Source organism: Barbus barbus, assembly GCF_936440315.1.
Source record: "Barbus barbus genome assembly, chromosome: 42".
NCBI lineage: Eukaryota > Metazoa > Chordata > Actinopteri > Cypriniformes > Cyprinidae > Barbus > Barbus barbus.
In genome coordinates this window covers 21,632,893-21,651,426 of record NC_136720.1, presented here as the reverse complement: position 1 = coordinate 21,651,426, position 18,534 = coordinate 21,632,893, and the positions used below count along the sequence as shown (strand labels likewise).

The window sequence follows — 18,534 nt, the reverse complement described above, 5'->3', positions numbered from 1 at the left end:
GTTATGAATATGTGCAAAATTGTAATGAACAATTGTGCATATCTTAGATATGGTTGTATTATAATTCACATGGTTTCTGTTGTAGTTACAGTCTGGCAGTGGAGGATGTTTATGAATATCTGTGGGAGAAGAATAATGACATCGCCAGTAAAACAATTGAGTTGGACTTCCTCAGACAAATGGAGAACGGCAGCCTGCAGGCAGAGCGATACGTCAACTTCACCATCCAAGACATCGGCTATCTACTGAAAGTCACCAAGATGTTGAAGAGAATGAGCGCAAAACTATCTCAGCCCGATGACATCAGGAACTTCATGAAAGGCAGATATACGAGCTACAAAAGTTTTGCAGACTACATGCTCAAACAATATTTTTTCAAGGTAAGAACAGAAAACAAAGATTTTAAACATTTCAAGTTCTTCTGAATTGCCTGAAGATGCTTTATACTCCACAGGGTGAGCCTCCTATTCTGCAAACTCCAGCTATGAGGAAGTATCTGGCGTTCTACAGAAACCTGATGGACAATGAAGAGGCGCTGTACTTTGCTGTGGGACTTCTGCCCTGCTCCAGACTCTGGAATTGGCTGGCTAATAATCTCAACATTCCTCCAACCAATGCCTACCACACTTGGAAGGTGGGGAATATGGGCGGTCATTCTGAGAAACACTACAAAGCTCTGCTGAATAAGTATCTCAACACTCCTGAGAAAGTGGTGAAGGCTAATGCTGTATTCCGTGCTCAGATGCAGAATGAGCACGATTTCTTCCTCTCATCTTGAGAGACAAGTGTTGCAAATAACTGAATAACTCAGTATTTGAAGTATTTTTAAAGTATATTTGATTACGTATTTTAGGGTTAATATGCAATAAAAAATATTTAATCATTTAAAATTTATTTAATATTTTATCCAAGTATAATGTGCTTTTAATCATAAACAATTGTATGTCCACAGCCAATTTAAACAGAAATGTAATTCTGGTCTATTATTTCTGAATATTCAGTGTCTGTACCCATCAAAAATAAAAAAATATCTGCTATTATGTCTGATGTCTCGCATTTATTTATTTTTTTATCTATCTGAAACATGTCACTTTTTTTTTTTTTTGATACAAATTTTCTATTAAATAAAAGAAGAAAAAAACATAACACTAAAATAATGCAACATTAATTTAACAGCATAATAAAATATAAATAGAAAAATATATAAATATAATAAATTAAGAAAAAAATATTTAAATAAAAAATACCATCAGATGTGAAGTAAAAAACTGTACTGTACCAAAAATTACATGGAATATCCCAATTTTCACTGTAGCAATTAACAGGTTTTTAGGGTAGCATATTTGCAGCCTTTCATAATCCCTTGTAATGTGTTTTTTTTTTTTTATATATTGATACATTTTTGTCTGTCTGTTCTTTAAAGGAAAGAAAAGAATATATTTTTTGTTGGCAGCCTCGCACATCCTGGTAAGACCTATATTTGGTAGCTTATTTAACCGTATTGTTTCCTAAGAAATTGTACTTATCCATAAACTTTATGGTCATTGTGATCTGAATTTATACCTTTAATAATATTTAAAAAAAATTTTTAGTAAATGAGAGAAAGACCCCCCTCACACACACACACACATTTTAATTTTTATGGTAATTAAAAGCGTTATGATATAGAAAAAGTTAATACATAAATACTGATTGGTTATTAATGTAACACTATTAGTGTGAAATTTAAAGACGTTTGTTGTCCGTAGGTCATGACTGCTTCATTTTCTTTTCTGTTTATTTTTCAAAACTAAAAACAAGAATAAAGAACAAGCTAATTTTCACTATTTTTATGCTTTAAACCCGTTTACAAAAAATAAACGAATATGAAATCAAATTCTAAATTTTCCATTTTTAAACTAAACCAACTTATTTTCCAAATAGTCAAACCTTACACTGTTTGGGAACATATTTTTTGCAAACTACTGTCTTTTTTTTTCTTCATAGTGGCAAGAAGTGGAAGAGGACATGGGTGTCTGAGGATGCTGTACAGTAGTTATTAACAAAATATGTGTGTCTGTTTAAATGTATACTCATTTGACATGTCAATATAATGCAATAAAACAAAAGTATGTGTACTAATTGTGCTTCTATGAATTTGTTTTAACAGATCATTTTACTTGAAAAAATGATGCATGCCTCTGTAAATCCTGCAGAACAGCAAAGCATAAAACAACTTCTCTATCACACAATACATCCTACAATAAAGTGTTGTATTATAAAATAAAGTGTGGTTAATGTGGTGCATAAAATACAGAGTTTCATTAAACAACAACAAAAATTATGATTAATTTGAATTCTCTGATTCTTTTAATAATAACAATAGTAATTTGGGACGATGATGCAGCAACATTTATGTAACATATATGTACAGTAATTATGCCAATTTCAGTTACTTGAAAATTCTGCAACGTGCATTACAGGACTATAGTGGGTTGTATTTCTACAGACACCCTTGGCACAATTCTTGATCTTGGATCAACAGTTGAATGATCAACATGGATCCTTAACTGTATTAGAAAATTGAACATCCACATTACTGACATCCAGCACTTGAGGGAGAGCAAGAAGATGAAAAGGTATTTTTTTACAAATTAGGCCTTTCATATTGTGGTTATTTGTATTGCATGCAGTTTTGCACAGTGTCATAATAGTAATGCACCATCTTAATGAATGAATGACACATTGGCCTTTTGTAAATTTACAAGGTGTCACACTCTATATTGGTTTCTCAAATGTTATGAACAACTGAATACCACTACTTTCTTTATTAGAACTGCTTATATATAACTTTTTCCTTAACTGAATTAAGCTAAATAATGACTATTACATTGTTAGAGCAGAATTGAAATTTGTCTCATCTTTGAAGTTTTCATTCTGTTATTTTGCTGTTTGTTACTGTGAGACAATGATTACTTTGAAATAATCTGAAAAAATAAAAATAATAACAGAAATATAAAGAGATAATCAGTCTGCAGCCTAGCCATAAAATCTTCTATTATTATTATTATTGAAGAAATATATATATATATATATATATATAACTTGAATGTATGCATTCATCTCGTAATACTCAATTCGCCATATAGAACAATATCACGTTGCTACGTTGAGAGAAATGATCTCTTAACCGAGATCTCAACCCTAACCCTAAGCCTAACTACACACTTCAAAGAACTACAAGTATCAGCACTATGATTTCACTTTCCAGTGATAGAATGACAGGGACTTATGGGTAATGTAGTTTAAAAAGTTTACAGATTAAATCAAATAATATCCATCTTTAATTAAAAAATCTATATCTAAATATGTTCATTGGACCAACATCTGTGACATATTTGAGAGGTGGGCTGAAAAGTATTATTTTACTGTGCACACTTTTTAAAATGCATTTATATCACCTTTCCAACTATGTTGGGAAACTGTGTCTAACATTATTTAGTAAACATAGCATATAGAGTTGTCCTGTCAGTTTTCTTTTAAACACACTAAACAGACTTTGATTTACAGTCATTTAACATGTAGATTTGTTTTGCTCTTCCATGGGGCATTACCGGGCCCCTGAGGATGAAAGGGCAGTAAAACCTACACACATGTATTTTCCTCATCATGTACAACAAAATGTGTCAAATTTATATTCTAGAAATGTAGCTTTCCCCAAACCTTTCGTTATGCTTATCAGTTTTTGGTGGGCTTCATGAATATTATTGATATTAATATAATTATATTCTATTATTCATGACCCATATTTTGTATTGCAACTGCTTTCTTATTGGTTTGACATAACGTTCATAATATAAAAAAATAACATATGGTGATATGGTTTTATATGGCGAATTTACGAGATGAATGCATACATTTCTATAAATAAATAAATAAAAATATACACATAAATACATATACATATACAGTGCCCTCCAAAAGTATTGGAACAGTCAGGCCAATTCCTTTATTTTTGCTGTAGACTGAAAACATTTGGGTTTAATGAGAGATTAACATTTTAGCATAGTCTTTATTTCACAAAACACATTTAGTCTCATTTTTATTCGTCATCAATCTTGCATTATATATTTAATTATAGTCATCGTCACATGACCAGCATTTACGTTGCGACTCGTCTCGTTTTCGTCACGTGATAAAGGATCGTTGACAACGATATTTAGTCACAATTTTCCTTGACGAAAGCAACGCTACATTAACACATAATACACTTTTTTATACATAATATGAATTTTACCAAGAATATTGCAAAATAATAACACTTCATATAAATGACTATCTGGTTCCACCCTGAAACAAGTCCAGAGTTCGAATCCCGGCTTGAGGTCCCTTGTTGATCCTGTTCCTCTCTCTCTACGCCATGATTTCCTGTCTGACTCTGATCTCTCCTGTCCTATCCAATAAAGGCATAAACATACCAAAAAATATAACTCTGAAAACAATAGCCTGGATTAATTCTTTATTACCCCTTCATTAAGTGTATACACAATATAAAACTGTCTCTTCATGGAAACTGGATGAGAGCGTTTGGATTGGAGATTGAGGAAGTTGAAGACAAGTGTGTATCAAGACACAACAAACATGAAGACTGTGGCCTTTCTCTGTTTAGGTAAGGTCTTACTGTCTCAGCAATTCAATATTTCACAAAAAAAAAAATTAGTTTGCAGTCATTTTCCAATACATTTGATGGCTTATTTTAAGATTATAGTAAGGCTATGATTATTTTAAAATAATTTTATATTCTACAAAGTCAAATTTAAGCTTTTTAACTATGTTGGCAACCACATTTAATAATAAAATTATTCTACATTTTGTTTGAATATTTATTATGTTCAGCTTTAGCAGTTCAAGAAGAACTTTTCAACAATTTTCAATGTCCGATAGCTCACATTACTTTTGCTAAATCTAAATTCTGAAAAATATATTTCACAATTTATGGTTATATGCACTGTATTTTATTTATGTATCCTCTTTTTATTTTTTAACTGTTTTAATAGGCTACATTTTACTTTTTTTTTTTTCTAATGATCTATATTTTCTAACTTTAGTTGAATAGTTTGAGTAGTTGAGTAATGTAAACCAAACTTCATCTGAGTCTTTATATGTAGGACAGATGTCACTGCACTTTACCCCGGTTATATAAACTATGGTGGCCGAGAAGTGCAAAACAAATCACGATTCTGAAAACAAAATAACAAATTACAAACGCAAATGCAAATCTAAAAACAATTCCGAAAACATTTTAACAATAAGAAAACAAAATAACAAGTCAGAAAACACAACGGCAAATCAGACAAACCGGAAGAGGTAGGTATAGTTTGAGACAGCGCCATTGGTTTGGGAATAGATTACTCACTGCTGACTGGACGAGACATCTGTCAATCAAGGTGTACAGGAAGAACTAGAAGAAGAACAGCCGAGTCAACTAAAGCATCAGCTCCAGTGGTGCAGATGATAGAGCGCGTGTCATAATCGACCCGGGTTCGAGTCCACCTTTTGCCAAACTATTTTTTTCTCCCTTTTCAAATCTCGTATCGCATCGGAAAGGCATTTATTTTCAATAAAAATTAAGGAAATAATCCAAAAGTTGAAAATAAAGTATCGGGTAGGGTTGGTGTAGGGAGAGCTTTATTGTACCAACAAGGTGGCATCCATTTGAATTAAAATTATAATTTACACTCAATACGTTATTATTGCATACTGTTTTTTTTACTACAATACTGAGGTGCAGATAATTGCCACTATTTGCAACAAGTAGTATACATAGCACAGAATCCTGCTATTTTAACATAGTGTAAATACATTAGCTGCTATCACTATTTGACAGAACTATGTCAAATTTACCGTCACTCCCATAGACACTGTATTAGAAACACCCTCGCATTAGCGTTAACAAATTATTTTTTTTGTATTCTGATTCAAAGGTAATATAATACAGAGTACACTGTTGTAAATGTACATGCATGTATATTTTTATGCAGCAGCTATTTGCACTGTGTAAACAGCGATAGATGCTATTTAACTAAGTGCAATATAGTAATAGATTCTATTTACACTAAGTGCAAATACATTTTTACACTAAGTGAAAATAGCAGGACTTTGTGCTATGTATACTACTTGTTGCAAATAGTGGTAATTATCTGCACCTCAGTATTGAAGTAAAAAAACCAGTATGCAATAATAACGTATTGAGTGTAAATTATCATTCGGAATTGTCATTGTGTTTTCTTGTTAAAATGTTTTCTGAATTGTTATTTTGTTTTTTAGATTTGCATTTGCGTTTGTAATTTGTTATTTTGTTTTCAGATTTGTTTTGCACTTCTCGGCCACCGTAATAAACACATACAGTACACACGCACTGCAGTTCAGTTCATCTCGTCGACTCTGTGCAGGATTAAAGATGTCCCGGGCAGCAGACAGATTAAAAGTGGTTTTGAATCACCTGCATCGGTCCCACGGTGCTGTCGTATCCTTTCAGAGGCGAAATAACTTGCCGGTTCTTTAGGAAGCGTCTTGCAGCGCAGCTCTGGCCGCAGACAGGAGCCTGTTCTCGGATCACACGCAGTGCACAAGCCGAGGCATTGCGAACAGGCCTGCTCTATTATTTAATACTTTTCAGTGATGGAAATGTTTATTTTTTAACAACATTGGAACATATTTAACTATAATTACTCTCTTGTACAAATAAACAAAGCACGGCGATACGTTTTAGGTTTGTTCTGTGCTACTGACATATAATGTTGTGAACTTTAACCTGCATCGTTCAGAGAGCATCCTTCACTTCTGCACAAAACGTGTCATATCACCATCCTCAAGTCTTACAGTCAGTCTTTAAATAATGCTGAAATTAATTTTAGTACGCTTTACATAATGTTCTGATATTTGTTTCCTGGTCTGTGTCTGCAGATACACCTTTGACACAGGTGCCCTGACTCCAGAACAGAGGATTGCCTATGAGGAGAATGGTTTCATACTCATAAGAAACTTGGTATCGGACGAGGATATTGACAGATTCGGGCAAGACTGATTAAAACCTTGAACATTCATTCATTTAGTTTATAATTGTGACATTTGGCAATACAATCATTTAAAATGTGCCAGAAAAACTTCCTTCTTTTAATTAAAATATTGACTGAATGCAAGAATACAAGTTGATAATAAAATGCATTGCTATGGACTTTCACCATGTCTCTAATTTTCAAAACGCTTATAAATCATCCAGAGTGAGTTTTTTTGAGAAAGTAAAAATGCACAAAGTTTCCTTTTAGGTGTAGGGCAATAGCACACACGGTTTGTACAGTATAAAAACCATTACTCCTGTGAAATGTCCCCACTTTTCACAAAAACAAACGTGTGTGTGTGGGTGTTTCACAGGAAAGAGTTTGAGCGCATCTGTAAGAGAGAGGTGAAGGTGCCTGGTTTGGTGGTAATGAGAGATGTAACCATTGCTAAATCAGAGTATGTTGAAGGTGAGAAGGCTGTGACCAAACTTCAAGACTACCAGGAAGATCCAGAACTTTTCCGCTACTGCACTTTACCACAGGTAGACACAAGCACATACAAACTACAATGCATGCAAAACACTCTACAGCAACAGGAATATAATTTTCACCAATATTTGATCGCATTTTTCTCAGATCCTGCAGTATGTGGAATGTTTCACTGGACCCAACATCATGGCCATGCACACCATGCTCATCAACAAACCACCTGACACAGGTATTAGATTTGAGCATATCTAGTGATCGAATTAAGCAGAATATTTTAGGAATTTTTAAATAATATCTAGATTAACTTTGCATTTTTTATTTAGTGTTTATATAGTTATCAAATGGTTTCAATAAACAATAATAGCATTCCTTATATAATCTATTTAAAGTTATTATTAATTTTAATAATCAAAAATCTAATCAAAGCAACAGTAGCAGCAGTGGTATTAAATAAAGAGTGTGTGTCTGTGTATATATAGACAGATAGATAGATAGACACACATTTATATTTAAATAAAATCACTGTTCAAATCAAATAAGTCGATATTGTGGTGTATATGGTTTTTTGTCATAATTTTGAGAAGGAATAATTTTATGTATAAAATGTTTTAATACTTTGTACGTAAATATTTTAAATAATACCTAAATGTGCACTCCTTTCATACTTCCTAGGTAAGAAGACCTCTCGCCATCCTATGCACCAGGATCTACACTACTTCCCTTTCCGCCCTGCAGACCGCATTGTGTGTTCATGGACCGCCATGGAGAAAGTGCACAGGGGAAATGGCTGTCTTGTCGTCCTACCCGGCTCTCACCATGGTACTCTGATGGAACATGACTACCCAGAATGGGAGGTGAGAGAGGCTCAGGATGTGAGGGTGATTATGCAGATGGTCTACATCAGTCCACCTCACTTTGCCTATTTGTTTACTTCCAGGGTGGAGTAAATAAGATGTACCATGGGGTGCGTAACTATGACCCAAACCATCCCAGAGTGCATTTAGAGATGGAGAAAGGAGATACAGTGTTTTTCCACCCTTTGCTGATCCATGGCTCTGGAATGAACCAAACCGGTGGATTCCGAAAGGTTGGGATACTTGCATGCATAAAAGTGGAGCTTTTACGCTTATATTTAACATTTCAATGAGCCCTGTTTTCACGTGGTAGTAACATACAGACCAAGTCGACAGAGCTAAATACATGTGTAAATGGGGACCAAGGCCATTTTCTCATTCGGAGGTGTTCAGGGATGGATATGGCCACATTGCGTTTGGAGAATTAAATAATTCACCCTAAAATTTGCTAAAAATGTACTCGCGCTCAGGCCATCCAAATTTTAATTTTTGGATTAATTACTCTTCTATAACTCAATACATACTATATCTTACCGATGCAACATTTTGAGTTTAAAAACAGCTGTAAAATAAAACCAATGAAACTAATCAAAAAGAGTAACAATGCACTGACTTTTGGTGCTTCATCAACAACCAACCTTGTAAGTGATATATGCAGGCACAAAATCAGAGATTACTATATGTAAATTTGTATTTGTGTGCATTTATTTCAGGCCATCTCCTGTCACTATGCCAGCTCTGACTGCTATTACATTGATGTGAAAGGAACAACTCAGGAAAACATCAGCAATGAAGTGAAAGAGCTTGCAGCCAAGAAGTATGGAATTGATGAAACAGTCACCTTTCAGGTGTGTTCACAGATTCAGATAAATGCAGAGTTACTTTGCATGCACATGTGTGGTTTATCATTGCAGTCGGGTTCAACATATGTGTTTGTTCTCTGTGCAGGACACTTGGGCTTTGCGGGGACGTCTGGTCCGAGGAGACAGAACATCAATGTGATCGCCAGTGCTCATCTGTCTGCTTAGAGAGAGGATGGCTTCACAACTGGAATAATTAACAGCACACAGCTGTTTGTTAATTATCTCACAATTTCCTTAAAAACTGATAATTATCCTTTCACTAAAACTACAAACTTTGGGCATCAGGTGGCACTGTAGGGAATAAATCATGGATCACAATTTGTGAATTGCCATCTGTGCCTGGGACAAGCAGTCCTGATACCGATCTAATATTAATGAAAGCCAGACATTGTAATATTATCATTAACGGATCTTGGTGTGGAAGAACATTGGGAATTCATTGACTACTTTGATCAGAATTCGAGTTCACAGCAGGCACTTGGGAAGATATAATGGAGTACAGCAGAGCGTTCAATCAGCCTCCATTTGAAATGTCTAAGTTCCAGCTTTTTGCAGCTGGAATTGATGGTTTTGAAAGAATCAGAGGCAAAGCAATAGGAGGCAAATGTATTTTACTGTTAATTCTGGAATATTAAATGGATTAATATGTTTGATCAGGTCTAGACGTGCCTATTAAACTTTGACGCTAATAGTAACTTTGCCTTGATAACACAATGCTTTTGGAGTAACAATCCAATTAGGAAAATTGAAAGTTTTTACCATATAATTTTGCTTAATATAAATAAATTCACATTTATTTTAAATAAACTTATGGCTGAATGTGAATGTCACTGTTTTAGAGCAATAAATGCAAATTTGTGTTTTATAACACACACACATACATATACACATACACACACACATATATATATATATATATATATATATATATAGTATCTCACAGAAGTGAGATACTAAGCTTTATTATTAGCACACATTTTACCAAATAAAAAGGACAGCACTTTTAGAGTTCATCCCACTATCCGATGTGAGCAGAAGTATTGGGACAGTTGAATTTAAGGCAGATGAAAAAGGTTAAAAGCTAATATTTAGTTGCACATCCCTTGCATGAAATCAGAGCAGTCAGTCTGCGACTAAGGCATCACCAGACTCTGGGTCTTATCCACTGAAATGCTTTTCCCAGCCTTTAATGCAGCCAATTCCAACGGTTTCTTGTTTTGAGGAGTTTCTGCCTTTACTCTCCTCTCCAGCTGGTGAAATTCATGTTCAATCAGATTTAAATCTGGAGATTGACTTGGGCAATCTAAGACTTTCTGAACTGGCAGGGTGTTTTGGGTCATTGTTCTGATCCAATATGAAGCGCTTTCTGATGAGTCTGGTGGCATTTTCATGAATATTGGTAGCCAAGATGATTCTGTACACTTTTGCATTCATTCTGCTACTGTCATCATACATTAAATCATCAGTAAAGTTGAGAGGGCCTGTTCCAGAGACAGCCATGCATGCCCATGCCACGACACCACCTCCACCATGCTTTACAGATGAGGCTGTATGCTTGGGATCATTGCAGTTCCCTTTTTTTCTCCACATTTTTGCTTTCCCATCACTTAGATAAAGGTTCATCTTTGTCTCATCTATCCATAAAACTCTGTTCCAAAACTCTACTGGCTTTTGCACACTCTAATCTTGCCTTTCTATTTTTGGTGCTGATCAGAGGTTTGCATCTTGCTGTGTTGCATCTGTAATTCTCCTGTCGAAATCCTTCTGCAGACAGTAGATAGTCAGAGCATCACCAGCTTTCTGGGCTTTGTTGGTGATTTTACAAATTTTTGTTTTATTTGAAGGTTCTTTTTCACAGCTTATATGATTTGTCTGTCATCAACTGCTGTTGTTTTTCTCAGCCGATCAGGTCGTTGTTGGTTGCTGGTGTCACTCTTGATTTCTCCATGGCCTTTGTTTTTGCTAGAGATCTAACTGACTCCCTTTTTCTTTTAGCATCCAAATTGCTTGCTTTTCTCTCAAAGTCAGCTCCCTCGTCTTCATCCTGGTTTGTGTGTGTCATCGAATGCAAGATTCAGAATACAGAAGTAATGGATAAAACTGATACGACCCATTCCCTGCTTTTAATATCTGAAGAATTAATGCAACAGAACACAGCTGATCACTTAGAAAGTCCTGTGAGGCAACTGTTCCAATACTTATGGAGGGCACTGTATATATATATATATATATATATATATATATATATATATATATATATACGCACAAGTTTGCAATTATTTCATTATAAGCATTTATTGCTCTCTCTCTCTCTCTATATATACAGTATATATATATATATATATATATATATATATGTGTGTGTGTGTCGGCCTATATATAGTTGAGAAGCTTCAGTAACGCGAGCAGACAAACTTTTCCAATGCTCTCGGGTAAATTTTTCGCTCATTTGCGCAAAATTTATGTGCATACATGAGCAGCCTTCTCTTAGGCACTAGTGGTTTTCCAACCTTGATTTAGCAGATATGAAATACACAATCTATTTATATATTTACCAGCTAACTGCAATCCAAATCTTTGGTCATGCTGATTAAAAGCAGAATAAGTGGGCATTTTAAGAGCAGGCATGAATGCTTGTTTGTTTCTCTCTCTGCATACAGGCATTTAATAAATACCATACGAGCCCAGACTGCAGTCTCCATTGAAATCAAATTGCTTTTAGCAGAAAAGGTAAGTGCACTGAATGAAAGAGGCTGTTTAGGCTATTTAAAGTGGTCCATGTTACAAACTCCCTCAGACCAATTCACACCACACCCTATCAACAACTTCCACCGAAACAAACAGTTAGATGAAGTGGTGAGTTTGGTTCAGCATTGTTCACAGTTGAGAAATTGCCCTGGCTAATTCACTAGATTGAGCTTAAATGGTTAGTTGACCCAAAAATGATTAACCCTCATGTCGTTCCAAACCTATATGAAGTTTAGCAGAATTTTCATGCTGCTCTTTTCCATGCAGTATCATCCATATGATACAATTGGCCCAAAACACACCACATTTGAATATACACAATAGCAAATGAGATCGGAGTGTTACTGCAGGTTTCCATCCTCCTTTAGTATGGATTTGGAATGACATGAGGGTTAGTAAAAGATTTAGTGTTTGGGTGAAAAATTCCTGAGAGGGAACCAACTTTTATTCTTTACTCTTAAATGGGTGTCTTCTTGCGAATGAGTGATTCTCCAGAGTGTAGAGACTGTTTTTAATGGAGGAACCTTTGTGAAAAAGTCATCTTATGCCTGGAATAGTATTGAAATAGTGCTGTCTATGTGTGTGTGTTTGTTATGCAGAATGGCTGGGGTCGCTGCTGTTTCCTGGATGTCTGCCTTATGGAGACTTGGAACCGAAGAAAATACCTGGATGGTATCCAAACATCCAGGAATCCATTTACACAGCATGGAAAAACGCCTCATAAATGCATATGCACACCCTATAGCCAAACCAACCCAGAAAGGGTAAATCATATGCAGGTTTTTCTCATAGATATTGATATACTTTGACAAGCATTGAGAAACAAAGACAGGAGCCAATCTAAGGAGTGACATAACTTCACTCTCAGCATGTCTGTTTCTCATTTCCTGACATTCTGTCTGCTAGTTGTTACTCTAATTCTCTTTCTGTTCGGTTCACATTAGATACAAACTAGCTGGAGACTAACGGATCATTCTTGTGTGGTATAATATAAATATCCAAGCCTGGCTGCAGGTGGGCCTCTCAGTTGTTGTTAAACTATGTTCTTAAGGTATGCACTGTGCAGATGTGTAGTATGAAAGTACATCAATTAAGTACAATTTTACAAAAAGGAGCATCTTTTCTTCAAATCTGATGACCTCTCTGCACCTCAGCCTCATGGGATAGCAAAGTGTCCACTGATTCCACAGACAGACAGAACGACAGACAGGCAGATATCTGTCTGTCTATATAATAATCTGCAAATATCATCTCTGTACAATGCTATATCTATAAACTGACAATTTGTGTGTGAAAATATGTTCTGTCTATCTATCTGTCTGAAAGATAGACAGACATCCCTGAGGAATGCACAGGGTATTATTTTGCTGACAGGTGAAAGTGCTGATATTTAATTAATCCTGATGAGTAGCTGCTTGAGAAATCCATCACACACTTGATCTGCTGTTCATTTGTTTCATTGAAATGGAAACCTGATGCTAATCTGTAAACCTGCTAGATCTAAAAGTTTGGACAGTAACATTGAATGATGATAGAGGCTGTTGTGCACACAGACGGTCTGATCAGTGGGTGTGCGCTGGGGTCCATGTCTCCCTCTCTCGCCCCTCCTGCGTTTCCCTGGGCCAGTGAAGTTACAGCTCCCCCTCCTTTCCTTTGCCTTGCCTCTTCTCTCTCACACACACACACTTTCTCTCTCTCTCAGCTCTCAGGACTTTCTGCTGTGGTTCTGGTACCTGCACAAGACACATCTTCTGAAAGATGGCTGGGACTCATACTGTCCTGCTCACACTGCTGCCCATCGTCCTCATTCTAATTGGTGAGTAACTATTACCAATCAATACTTTGGGGAGACATTTCCCCCATTAAATTATTTTTTTTTTAAACCAACAGTAGAAGACCATGACAACTCATTTAGACGTTTTTAAAAAAAAAAAATAAGTTTATGCTGTAAATATAGATTAAAAAGGAAAGTCTGCTTCAAAAAGTTTCTGCACAATTCTACTTACCATTATAAAAGAGTATTGTGTGATTTAAGATACCAGGGTACTAAATGATTACCACACTCATATACCATGGTATTTCAAGTCATGTCCAAAATGTACTATACAGGTAAAATTATGATACCATGTCTAAAAAAATAGTTTTTTTTTTTTGTATTCACGCTAACTTTCATTTCATGTGCTTTAGCTATACAAAGATTAACTATGAACCACATTACACACACACACACACACACACGAGTTAGAGGTTATGATCTTAAATGATTCTTAAAGACCTGACAGAAAAACAGTGAAAACAGTCTCTCTCTCTTTCTCTTTAGTGTTGGCTGGGGTTGAAAATGCAGCTGTTAAAGGTGTAAAAGACAGTAAAGCTCAAGGTGAGTTCAACACACACACACACACACACACACTACAAATCGAACTCCCACACACTCTCTCTTCTCTCACTCCATTGCTTTAGCAGGAGCATCTAAAGAAGTTTTCATGCCAGCATCTGATGCCTCGAACTTCTTCAAACACCGTGGTCGCAGATCCCCAAGAACTTATGAAGAGTACTATGGTGAGTGCAGTAAAACTCTCCTTTTCCATCTCGGTTCTGCTTTTCTCATTATCTTTGTAGGTTTAATCAAAACAAAGAAACAATTACATTCCTAATATGTAATTTAACAATTAAAGAGCTTAAAGTCAACTTTAAGTAATCTCCCATTAAATTATATTAACATTTAATTTATGCTAATGCACACCGCAATAGGATACAGATGTGAAGAAATGAGCTAACAGCCTTCTTTAACGTCATTCTCTCAGATATTAGAAGAGTGTTTGCAAATTAACTAGAAGGAACATTAGATTGTGAAGTTCTAAATAAAACAGATTTGAGTGCATTTTACAGAAAAAGAAAAAGGAAAAACTATTTCAGTCTGTCTACTTCAATATTTAAAGTTTAATTTAATGTGTAAGGCTTTTCTATGTGAAATTACATTAGTAATTTCTGAGTGAAATTTGTTTCTACACCATTTTTTCAGTGCATGATGGTGATTTCAATAAAAAAACAGAACTGTAAAAGCAATATTTATTACCAAAATTAACAATTTACAGTCTTTATAGCCCCCACTCCTTACCCAGGCGTACTTACTGTGTGCAGATATGAACTATATGCCATATAAATATGCAGATAAAAAAAACATTAGGAATTCGACCCTAACACAATATGCAAATTTGACCAGACCTCAACTGAAAAAAAAAAAAAAAAAAAAAAAACACTAAATAATAAAATAAAAAATGCTAGATGGACATCATGTAAACCTACATTATATTTCTTAAGCCCACTCAACATTTCTTTTTTTTTGAAGAATATATAGTCTGTTATGGAAGCTTATTTCTGTCATGGGCCATAAATATAAAAAAGGTAATTGTGAGTTTAATTTTCTCATTTCTAAGAGAAAAAGGTCAAAATTAATAAATACAAATTCATAATTTATTAAAAATAATAAAATGAGTTTATACCTCAGAGTTTTGACTTTTCTTCAACTCATTTCTCAAGTGTTTTCATCTAAAAAAATAAATACAATTCTGCCATGGAATAAAACCTTAAAAAAGGTTATGACCCTTTCTCACAATTTTGACCTCAGAATTCTGAGTTTACATCTCTTTTTTCATCAGAATTAAGAAAAAACATTCTTATTCTTAGTTTACATCTCGCAGGTCTGAACTCAAATTTGTGACAAATGTCAGAATTGTAAGATAGTCACAATTACCTTTTTAAATTTTTGCTTATAGTCACAAAATTACTCAAACAACCATTTGAATTTATTCACCAAGTAAAAAAAAAAAATCCAGAGGAAAATGTTTGAATATTATCTTGGACATTTTGAGGCTCAGAGTCAAAAACATTGGGCTAGAAGGTCCAACAGGACAATATGGAGCGGTGTTCTTTTTCCTACACACACACACACATATGGACACTGCATCAGGCCGTCCTTTACCCTGCCAATCTACGATTGCAGTAATGAAAGCATGGAAAAGTTTTACTGAAGTGTATTTTAAATTGTCAGCAGTGTGTGATGCAGAAGCAGACACTGCAGGTTGGAGTTAAAGCAGTTGGGGCTCGAGACTGGAATGTGCAGACATGAGCTAAACTAACCTCCCTCACAACGAAGAAAGAGAGAGAGCGAAACCTAGATTATTTTTGGCACCTGATTTGCTAATATCTGTGAGCTGCTGTCAGCTGGTTTATAGGAGTGTGTGTCACCCTTAAACCTGTTTATGTTGTACAGTCTGGAGCTTTTGAGGACGTCTCTAGAGATGAGAGCAACTGAAAATGTGCAGGATTGCAAGGATAGTAGATGCTTAATCGTTTCAAAGCAATTGCACCCGATATTTGTTCATTTTGAGATCAGCTTGTCATTTCTAAACTCTTGAGATTCAAAGAATCCTGAAAAAATTGTTTCATGGTTTGCACAAAAATATTAAGCAGTACAACTGTTTATAGACTGATAATAATCAGCATATTAGAATGATTTCTGATGGATCATGTGACAAAAGACTGGAGTAATGATGCAGAAAATTCAGCTTTGATTACAGGAATATATTAAAATATAAAACACATTTTTAATTGTAATTTTTCACAGTATTTTTGATCAAATAAATACATCATTGGTGAGGGTATGAGAACTTTTAATATTTTTAAAACGGTCTCATACTAAATTCTATGCTTTTTTCACTAACTTTTAGCGGAGCAGAGGGTGAAGATGGCTGCAAACGAGCGAAGGAGAGAGCACTTAGAGGAACAAAACAACGAATACGAGAACTATTTAGAGGAGGAGCGCGATGGTGAGACTGATCTGCCTGTTTGATTATCTTGGCTTCCAGAAAAGAGAAACACGCTGCTCAAAGCCTCTACAGGATAGAGTTCACAGACAGGACTGCTGGACTAATAAGAGACTGATGACAGCAGTGCCTCTGAGCCTCTTAGACAGCATTATGATCCAGTACACTAGACTGGTGACAATTGCTTAACTGATTTGGAGGTAAACTAAATTTGGTGCAGTAGTTTGAATTTAAATTTGAAAATTCTGAGCACAGAATTCATTTTTGATAATAATCATAATTGGAAGCAACAAGTCTACATTTATTTTAGATGCAAAAAGAATAGCTCACCCAAAACTGAAAATTTGCTCTCCCATCCAAGGTGTAGATTAGATTTGGAAAAATTTAGCATTACATCACTTGCTCCCCAATGGATCCTCTGCAGTGAATGGGTGCCGTCAGAAGGAGTGTCCAAAAAGCTGATAAAAACATCACAATACAAATCCACATGACTTAGTTCATCAGTTAATGCCACGTGAAACGAAAAGCTGCCAGTTTGTAAGAAACAATCAATAATAAACAGTTTAACTGGTTTTAATGTGTTCATCAGTGAAAAAGTCAATCCCTTGTTGTCCTCTCACATCAAAATCCACCAACATATTTGTTTAGAAAGGTTTTGGACTGCTTTAGTTGTGCATATTTCTCTCCTGATCCAAACAAGATGGCTTCTTCAGTGGACAAAGTCATCTTATGGACTCATATTTCAGCTAGAATCAACAGTTTGAAGTTAAAAACTTCAGTCATAATGAATGATTTGCTTCTTACAAACACACAGCTTTCTTTCACAAGATGTTAATTGTCGGGTTGGAGTTGTGTGGGTTACTTGTGGATTATTGTGATGTTTTTATCAGCTGTTTGGACTCTCATTCTGACGGCACCCATTCACTGCAGAGGATCCATTGGGGAGCAAGTGATGAAATGATACATTTCTCCAAATCGGTTACAATAAAGAAACAAACTCATGTACATATTGAATGGCCTGAAAGAGAGTGAATTTTCAGCATTGTCATTTTTGAGTGAGCTGTTCCTTTAAAAAAAAAAAAAAAAAAAAAAAAGATACCCTTTGTCATGCAAGATATAAAAATCTTTGAGAAATTGATCCAGTGCCAGCTGCTGTCTGTCTTTGTATCAACAGAACAGTACGAGAGGACCAGAGAGAAGAACGAGCAGTGGAGAGAATTCCACTATGATGGGCAATACCCACGATACCCTCACCACCGCCAGTATGTCTGAGCACATGCAATACCTCAGAAAAGTGGATGAACATCGTTTGAGGGATACGTTCATGACATAATATAATTCTTCAAAACATTTAAGCACTTAGATTTAAAGCTTTTAATACATGTATAATAAAAGGGTTTGTGTGTTTGGAATGTGACTTTTTCCCCACTCTGTTCTAATTGCTTATCTTTACTCTATTATTGGACTCTTTATCAAAACATTCATGATTAGTTTGTGATTTTAACTGTTTTCCAAGAGCAATTCCTGATTTCCTTATGCAGTAATTACATTCAGCTATCAGCTGACCTCCCTTTTTAATAACTTTCAATCTGTGATCGTGTGACTAAAGCTTCTTTGATTTTCCACATTAGTGAGGATTCAATATAAAACTTACCCACCAGATTTATAAGAAAAGAGAAAGCCTATATAAAAAAAAAAAATGCAAAAAAAAGAC

The 18,534-nt window shown here is 35.1% G+C and overlaps 3 protein-coding genes across 4 annotated transcripts in view; all 3 read left to right on the top strand.

The window, feature by feature from the left end:
* Positions 1–778, top strand: part of LOC306861881 (uncharacterized protein) — a gene marked incomplete at both ends in the record, with an annotated part of 868 nt that extends 90 nt beyond the window's left edge. Inside the window, 2 exons of the mRNA XM_079404367.1 lie at positions 86–380; positions 455–778. Of these exons, the coding sequence (XP_079260493.1) occupies positions 86–380; positions 455–778 (619 nt within the window). The remainder of the gene's footprint in view (positions 1–85; positions 381–454) is intronic.
* A 5,582-nt stretch (positions 779–6,360) lies between these two features.
* LOC306861713 (phytanoyl-CoA dioxygenase, peroxisomal-like) lies at positions 6,361–10,113 on the top strand. Its single transcript, XM_079404131.1, has 9 exons — positions 6,361–6,505; positions 6,807–6,862; positions 6,946–7,056; positions 7,414–7,582; positions 7,677–7,758; positions 8,202–8,383; positions 8,467–8,616; positions 9,097–9,231; positions 9,332–10,113. The coding sequence occupies exons 1-9, from the start codon at positions 6,440–6,442 to the stop codon at positions 9,383–9,385; spliced, it is 1,005 nt and encodes a 334-aa protein (XP_079260257.1). The 5' UTR covers positions 6,361–6,439; the 3' UTR covers positions 9,386–10,113.
* Positions 10,114–13,649: 3,536 nt separating this feature from the next.
* Positions 13,650–18,508, top strand: LOC306861155 (putative cartilage matrix-associated protein). Of its 2 annotated transcripts, none has more exons than XM_079403264.1 (5): positions 13,650–13,810; positions 14,315–14,371; positions 14,455–14,553; positions 16,725–16,823; positions 17,995–18,508. In XM_079403264.1, the coding sequence occupies exons 1-5, from the start codon at positions 13,753–13,755 to the stop codon at positions 18,090–18,092; spliced, it is 411 nt and encodes a 136-aa protein (XP_079259390.1). In that variant the 5' UTR covers positions 13,650–13,752; the 3' UTR covers positions 18,093–18,508. The 2 variants fall into 2 exon arrangements, with proteins under 2 accessions (XP_079259390.1, XP_079259391.1); XM_079403265.1 differs by having other exon boundaries at positions 13,702–13,810; positions 14,458–14,553.
* Positions 18,509–18,534: the final 26 nt, after the last annotated feature.